Raw genomic sequence first — 8770 nt, 5'->3', positions numbered from 1 at the left:
TTAATATCTGTTTTTAAAAAAGCCTTTCTACATGCCCCCACCCTACAGCTTTGGTTGTGAATGCTGCTAATAGAATGCAGTCTTAAAAGCAAAGCAACTGGTTCACTTTAATAGCTCCATCCTCAAAAAGCACACACTTGGCTTTCCTTCACTCTGCTACTGCTCTGTTTAGTCATTGGGAGCAAAGAAAATACCCAGTACTTACAAGGAGCAATCGACGCAGTCTCCTTCCTCTACTTTGACAGAGCTGGAGGTTGGGGATTAGCCCTTAGCTGTAATTTGGGTATGGGGGGAAGAGTCTCCTCTGCCCTCGGAAAGCTCAGAATATAGGGATTTGGTGCTTAACCCCTTCAAGAAATGTAGATTGTGATAAACTTCAAACAAAGTTTTGAGGATGAATCTCCTACACCCTGCTCCTCTCCCCACTGCTATTACCAGCAATGTCTGGCTATCGGAATGACGGCCAGGAATTTGTATATATTGCATAGCAGGGCAGGCTGTCAAGTTGTTGCTTTTGTAAAATGATACTGCAGATAGTCTGCAAGTGTCCTTGAGTCATAGTGTAACAATTTCATATTTATTTATTTTTTCACTGCAGCATACAAAGAGTAAAACTGGGAAGTTTTTTTCCCCCCATTTGTATATAACTTTGCCATGGTTTGGAACGGAAAAAAGATTTTGTACTTGCTGTAAAAGTCCATTAGAGTGGATTACTGGACCCATCTTGAGAACCTAAGGTTATACTGTTGACTACAGTAGAAACTGAAGGCCAGCCTCTCTGAGGCCATAACCCCTCATACCTGCTCAGTTGTAGTCGGCAGTCTAAAGAGAGAAGAATAGCCTATGAGGGGGAGGGAGCAGTGTCCCTCAATAAACTCTGAGAAAATTACTTTACAGCAAGTACAAAAATCCTATTTTTTCTCTATCGTCCATTCAGGGACACAGCTTTATGATAATTAAACAACCTAGGGTTATCCAAACAGAGGAGTGGACACACCAAAACAAACAAAAGGCCATCCAGTCCAGCAAGAGAAAACCAAAGCAAAATGGAAACCAAGGGCATTAAATAGCTGCTTGCAGAACCTTTTGACCCAAACTAACTTCTAACAAGACAGGCACATCTACCTTATAAAACTTGGAGAATGTATGTACAGAACACCAGGTTGCAGCCAACACAAAGGCTAGATGACTAAAAAGCCTAAGAACTCGCTGCCCCACCTGACAACCCTCACTACATCCAGGCACTGGAAAGAGACATCTCCTTGGGGTGAACAGGTGCCAAACTTGGGAAAGGAGACACAATATCCTCATTAAGGTGAAAGGCAGAGACTACTTTAGGGTTAAAAGGAGGTCTCAAAATAACGTTGTTTATGTAAAATTAAATGGGACTCCTTGCAGGACAATGTTAACTTAGAAACCCTTCTGGCTGAAGTGATGACCACAAGAAGGGCAAACTTACGAGATGGTAACCTCAAGGGATGTCATGAATAGGTTCAAAAGCAGGTCTTTGTAACGGCAACATTACTAGATTTAAATGCCGTGTTTGAAGTTTAGGCCCATTGGGGAGAGCAATGTGGGTAACCCCTTGTATAGAGGTGCAAATGATTAAGAGGACTTGGGAAAAGAATACACAATGCAGACACCTGAACTTTGATGGTTCTAAGGGCTAAATGTTGATTAACGCCTATCTGGAGGAAAGGGAGAGCATGGAGAACACTGAAAAGGCACAGTGGGAAATCCCCCAAACACTAACATCAGTGAAAATAAGCCTTCCATTTTCTATGATTCTTGTGGGAAATTTTAAGAGCTTTTGACATGATCAGGATTACAGCATCTCTCGGAACCTAGGTTTCAACAGCGAGGCTGTCAAACCCAGTGATCAAGAAGCTGGGTAGGAGATAGGTCCTTTTAAATTAACAAATCTGGGAGTGGTAATGGAGCATTGTTCAAAGTAGGTGAGGTAAAAGATTCAGTGGAGGAAACATGTAAATTGGGGCAAACTGATCCCACAGCCCCACCAGGGCATATGTTGAGTCAGCCATCAGGTTCCACGTCCTACAGACAAATTGGTCAGTGACATGTTGAACTGAGAAGCCAACGGATCCACACCCGTTGTTCCCCAATGCAGGCATATGTCCAGGAACATCTGTCCTGATGGAGAGACCATACACCTAGGTCCACTTGTTGTCCCCACTCTGGAAATGTGCAGTACGGAGATTGCTGGAACCTGAAGCTAAGTCCATGACAGAATAGACCCTAAATCTGTCGCCGCCACAACAAACATGGAACACTCTTTGTGCCCCTCCCCCGCAGATGTAGCATTGTCTGATTTGAACCCAGGTCAGATGACTGATTTAGAATTGCTTGTAACTCCAGAATGTTTATTAGATGCTTTGATTCTTCCTGAGAACAACAAACCTGAGCAGAGAGATGATCCAGAATTTGCAACTTTACTGATTACGTCCAGGGAAGAACTGAAAAGATGACCATCTCAAGGGTAGGCTTAACAAGGCCTTCATTCACTGTTTTGTCTGCAGAACAGCTCTAAAGCTAGAGTACCCTGCTGATCTAAATAGAAGAAAGGTTTACCTGAGGCATAACTGCTATTATCCAAAGTTATGTTGCACATAATGTTGACTGCAGGAGCTGCCAGGTCCCTGCTTAGGGATCTCAGCCAATCAGGAGCAACTTCTATGGGACTAGCCAAAGCTTTATTGTGAGACACAGGGAGGTTGACTATGGGAGGTTTAGACCATCTCTTGACAAAAGCCTCTGCAGTTGGATAGTTTCAAGAACTGCTTAGGTACAAGGAAATGTTTGGGTGTTTCCAATCTTTGTAGATGGGTTATGAGTAAGCCCCTAGGTAGAGCGTTTTTGGTTAATAAGATCCGAGCCCAGACACCGTAATAGGGAAAGAAATGGTGCCAACTAATATTTGGCTATCGGAATCTTCTTTTCTATACAAGGGAGGGACTCTGCGTCAGACAATGAATCCTCCATTCAGTGGTCTCCAACAGTAGCATAGATATTGGGCATCTCTGTGCTAAACTCTGCTGGAGAAGATTGCGGTGGGGGTTTTTTTTTTTTTTTTTTTTTTGTTCTGTGATTAAAAGCCACAAGTTAGATCAACTGAGACCTAAAACCTTGCATTACTTGAAGAAAATCCCTCCTCTCTAAGACGAGAAGAGAATCCCAAGCTAGTCAGATTCCTGCACAATGCTTATGAACCAGCTGAGCTTAGGAAGTACCAGGAGGAATTCCGGATAATAAAAAATGTTACCACTGTAAGTAAAGTGTCAGGTGCCCATAAGCTGTGTTCCTTAAAAAAGAACCGTAGGCTTTCTGAGGTACGAAAGAAGCAACGTCACTGGGCTATAAGTCCGCTTTATTTGGAGAACCAAGATTTAAACACGAAAAAAAATCCTGCCTGCTAACTAGGAATGCACCGATACCGATACAAGCATCGGTATCGGCCGCGATACCGAGTATTTGCATGGGTACTCGTGCAAATGCTCTGATGTCCAAAACGAGTACCTGTGTCCGCCATCTTCCACCGCCGCACACAGCACACGTCTGCATTCATGCAAAATGGCGGCAAACTCCTTCTCCACGGGCGCACGGCCGAAAACCAGACTCTGCCTTCAATTCCTCTGTCCTCACTCGTGATTGGTGGGGAAGCCTGTCAATCATCCAATCGGCCAATCAGCGTGAGAAGAGGCCGGCATTGACAGATGACTAGGCTGTGACACGAGGGGATGAAGCAGACGGAGACAACGGAGAAGAAGGTTAGCAGCACTGCTGGGGCTGGGCACAGGATGGGGGGGTGGGCACAGGATGGCCTCAAAAGTTATACTTGCCTGCTGTAGGTTTATAAATTTTAAAAAAATGCACTACTGCTTGCTATTCTATCTAACTAAGCCTTGTATCCCCATATGGTGGAAAATGGATGAGGCTGAGCACATGTCAAGGCCCGAACACTGTAGTGCATAATGCATACATATAGTGTGGAACAGTTATATTTATTTCTGCATACCTGGCTGTATATTACATTTTTTAATGTATAATATACAGCCAGGTATGCAGAATTAGATATAACTGTGCCACACTACAGGTGTGGGCTGGGCACAGGATGGCATAAAAAAAAGTTATATCTGCCCCTTTAAGAAAAAGTATCGGTAATTGGTATCGGCGAGTACTTATAAAAAAAAAGTATCGGTACTCGTACTCAGACCCAAAAAAGTGGTATCGGTGCATCCCTACTGCTAACCACTGACAAGCAAGGTAGTCTTCAAAGACTTGATCAGAGGGAACTGCCACACGTTTGGTTCAGATAATTTGACAAGGAATCCCCAGAAAAACTGGCTTGATCTGAAAAGCTGAGTCCCATACCAACTAAAACACAGACAGGTTGTCCTTTGCAGAGAGAACACCACCATTGCAGAGAGAACACCAGTTTACTTGATGAATTTGGGAAAACCTGCTCTTGTTGGCTAACGGGAGAGACTTCCAGGATTTCCAAGATTTTTTTTTTTTTCAACCACTACTGGCAGATTCAGGCCTGTCTCCGTTTGTCATGTAGGTGGCAATACCAACCTAGGTTGCTTAATTATTAAACTGTCCCCCTGCAATGGCAATCAATGCTAGATAAATATTTAAATGTATTTATAAACAGAGCAACTTGCATAACGTTTTATGAACACTACCCAAAATAAAAATATTATTTTAAGCCTTTTTTTTTTTCTTCTCTGTCTAGATTATTAAATAGTTTGTTGTTTTTCCACCTCCCCCCCCCCCCCTTACAGGTACATAATGGCAGTTCATAAATTGCTGTGCAGTCGATAAGGAAGTGTAAAGGTATAAGTGAAGTGGTTAAACAGGGATTCCTTTCCTCTCTCTCCCAGTGCCTGAATGGAGCAGTGGGTGAGCAAAGGAAAGAAGGTAAGTATTAGGAGGAGGAGGGTCCGAGGACAGTTGTTTTTTTTACAGGAAACCTTTAATTGGAAAAAATGTGGGCTTGTCTGCTGACAACTCCTACTAAAAACACTGGTTGCTTGGTTTGACTTCAGTGCTTTCAGTTACTGACCTGAAACAAGTATGTATCTACTCTGCAAACATGTTCTGAGGTAGTGATTTAAAAAGTGTTTGAAGCTAGAGACTACCAATCAACTAGTTTTCTTAGGTGGTCAGTAATTGCAGTCCCCATGTTTTCTGTCTGTACAGGTTTCCTTTAGGAGGAGCAGAATTACTGTACTGTGGTGTATTTTGAAATCAAGGGCTTTAAATGGTCAAAAAATAACTATTAGGAAAGTGCTTTTGGAAGTTTGAGAACAGACAGGGGGGAAACAGTATAGATTAATGTAGAAGAAGCATTCCTTCACTCCCAGTGTGCAAAAAGGTATCCAGGTATGAAAAACGATGTTTTCTATACAGAAAGGCTCTTAGTAGTTGGGCTTCCTATTTGGAAATTGCAATAATAGAAGTACAATCATGTTTTGGTTGTTGCAGATTTTATGCTGGAAGCCCAAAAACTCACCATTTTTTCTAAACATCAAAATATCAGTGCATCGCTTTTGTTTTGTTTTTTCTCAATATTTTTGTCTTTTGTCAACAAATAGTATCTTTTTTTTTTAATTGTACACAAGTCAACCAACTATTGTCTATGCCCATACTGAACACTGCCAATTAAACCAATTGTTTAGCAGTTTCGAATCAGAGGCAGAGGTCGTGCACGAGGGGTGTTTGCTGGGACAAGTGCTGCTCCTGTGAATACATCGCCAAATTTCCAAAAGCGTCCTAAAGAGGAGGAGTGGGATCCAGAATATACTCCTAAAAGCAAGAAATACTTCCTGGTGGGTGTTCAAGGTTTTACCTTTGCATGAACAAATTAGCCATGATGCAATGCATTCATTATCAGATGAGCAGCTGTCTCAGTTTAGGCTTTAATAACATTGAATGACAGTAATGTTGGTATGTTTTAATTAAAAGTTTAGACTGCCCAGCTTCAAAGTAACAATTTACGGAAAGGATATTGATCACACTTTTTTTTGGGGGGGAGGGGGAACTGAAATGGAGTATGTGAGGCACTGTCTGTGTAAGGAACAGATTACTGTTTAACGTTTGTTGCTAGAAAAAATTTGATATAACAAATATGTGGGGTAGGCCATGCTGCTGTGTGTAGTGCAAGACTTTCAACCACGAAATAAACTCCCTTAATGTTAAAGCCCAACTAAACTTTAATTTTAAATTTGCTAAATAAGAAAAAAAAGTTTTTTCTTTTTGTTTTCTTTAGGAAGCCTGTCCCATGCCACCATGCTGAACAAACTATTTTTTTTTTAACATCCTCTCTTTCTTGTCCATTAATGGACACTGGTATTTAGATACTATTGGGTTATACTGTCGCTGAACCACTGCTGGAGCTGTTCTCTACATACAGCTATCTGGATCAGCCTTTCTGTAGCCTGAGTTTGGGCTGGTGTACCCAGAGCCCACTGGACTGGACGTTGCAGGGATAGCCTGGAATGTTACCTTGGGCACTGGGTGCTACTAGTGGCACTTTCCAGATATTACATACTGGTAAAGGTTAGATGCAGGGTACTTTACAGGTCCAGAGTTGTGGCATTGCCTCATCGCTTGCCTGGTCTGAGGAATCACTTGGAGTTGGCTGGTTAAACTGAAGCACCAGGAGCTACCTTACTATTTGTACTGCTGGACACCAATAAAATCGGCAGTAGTGGGAAATTTGAAAGAAGATAGGGTTGATGCTGAGGGAGCGATGATGTTTTGCACTGGGTAGAGTGGTACACGCTCTTTCCTGCTTTTTAGCTTGGTGGAAGCATCATCCCGCTGCTGTTTCTGCTTTGCTACACACAACACGAAACTCTAATCTCTGGTCTCTTCTTACTGCCCACATACAGTGAATCTGATCACCTCCAGCCATCCGACCCTCATCAGCTACCTGGGTTTGTGAGTACCTGGTGCCATGCTTTGTACTTTGGGCCTAGTTGCATTACTGCTATGTGATCGCAACATGTCTGTAATTGGGGTTGACCCCAGCTCATACTCTAACAGTTCAGGGGGCATCTATTCTGTACCTTCAGAAGGCACTGATGACTGCTATCTGGAATCCAGTGATCCTGTAGTTATAGGACCTACATTTATTGGAGGCTGCCTCTGGTGAGGCCAAGTCCCTTGCCCTGTTTTTGAGGCCATTACTGCAGTCACTCAAGTTTTTGTGGGTAAAATCAGCCAATTCTTCAAGGATACTAACTGCAGAGGTTCTCAGTTTATTTGTGACCTTTCAGAGACCTTGTAACAGGTCCAGTCACCAATGGCTGTGACCATCTCTCTTTCAAAATCAGAGTCCCAACAGTCTCACTGTAGGCACTGCAGTCACCTCAGAATTGTAAGAGGTTGTCTCGGCCCTTATTGATCGGGTACACACTGACCTGCATTTGGAGGATTGGCCTGCTGTCTCCAGCCTTGGGTCTTTCAGAGCTTCTACAGCTGTGGAGACCTTTCCATTACACCCACTATTCAAAGTGTTCCTGTATGCAGACTGGAAGCACCCTGAAGGGTTCTGGGCCCTACCGAAGTGTGCATGAACTGTTCACCATTGAGAGAGAATTTGTTAGACTGTGGCCTTTACCCGCTGTGGATCTGTCAATAACCCACCTTTAACAGGAAAACTCTTGAGACATACAGAGGGATGACTTACTGTTTAAGGATTCTACTGACTGGCTGTTGAAATCCCTTCTTAAATCACAGTTTGCTCTGACAGGTTCTGCCCTCTGTCCTGTGTTGGCAGTGATCTCAGTCTATCAAAATGTGGCAGAATGGGTTGATACCCTCAAGTATCTTTCCACCGCTCTCCTTTATTGAACATAGGAAACAGATGGCTGGAGCTGTATGCTTCAGGTTTGATTTGCTTTTTGCAAGCATCTCAACATGTGTTCCTCATGGGTCTGATGTCCATACAAATGTATAGAGCACTATGGTAAAGGTTCGGTGACGCTGATGCCATTTCCAAAACATCTGGCTAGCTTGACCTTTTAAGGGATGTAGTCTCCTTTTAACCTTTGCTTGATACCATAATAAGGATTTTCACGGGAGTTCAGAACATCCCTCTTCTCGGCATCCAGGATGTTGATCAAGAGGCTTGAATTCTCCGGTAATGTCGTCTGCACCAACAGGGTGTCCAGGACTCCTTCCTATGCCCCAGGCTGGCATTCGTCATGAGGATCTTCCAAGAGATCGGTAGTAAGGACTTTCCTAACTCCTGATGTGCAGATGAAAGGCTGAATGGCATAGTCACAAACAAAGTGCAGGAGGGCAAAGCAAAACATGCTAATGTGCTGGAAACATTGGGGACATGCAGGTCCTTGATGTCCACAAAGGACAGAAAGTCTCCCTGATTATGGGAAGCTTTAAAACATGGTGGATTCTAATACTGAACTTCTGAGCCCAAATGAAGACCTTTGGGTATTTGAGATTCAAGTTGGGGTGAATGTCCCTTTTTGAGTTTGGGATCCTTAAACAGATTGTGGTAGATTCTCTGAAACCATTCTGCCACAGGAACTGGTGCAATGACACCCTGCTCCAAAAGACCTGTTATGGCAGCATGGAGATCTTGCTAACCGGTGTAATGCAGGTAGGTTGAAAGCCAGGAACCCGGGAGGTGGCTGGGAGCACAATTCTAGCTTGTAGCCCCTGGAAACCACCTCCTGAATCCAAGTGTAGTGTCTGACATTATGGTTGCCCAAATGTCCATAAT

General features: G+C 43.2%; 1 protein-coding gene across 4 annotated transcripts in view; it reads left to right on the top strand.

The window, feature by feature from the left end:
- The window catches only part of BCLAF1 (BCL2 associated transcription factor 1), a 47244-nt gene that overhangs the window by 31430 nt on the left and 7044 nt on the right, over positions 1-8770 (top strand). For 2 of the 4 annotated variants that reach the window (XM_018556944.1, XM_018556943.1), the window contains exon 9: positions 5703-5849. The exons of 1 other annotated variant lie outside the window; for it this stretch is intronic. In XM_018556944.1, the coding sequence (XP_018412446.1) occupies positions 5703-5849 (147 nt within the window). Of the gene's footprint in view, positions 1-5699; positions 5850-8770 lie in introns of all 4 variants that reach the window. One more of the 4 variants, XM_018556942.1, reaches the window with a different exon arrangement.

This window comes from Nanorana parkeri, unplaced genomic scaffold (assembly GCF_000935625.1).
Source record: "Nanorana parkeri isolate BGI_ZX_2015 unplaced genomic scaffold, ASM93562v1 scaffold259, whole genome shotgun sequence".
Taxonomy (NCBI): domain Eukaryota; kingdom Metazoa; phylum Chordata; class Amphibia; order Anura; family Dicroglossidae; genus Nanorana; species Nanorana parkeri.
This window is presented reverse-complemented; position numbering and strand designations above follow the sequence as displayed.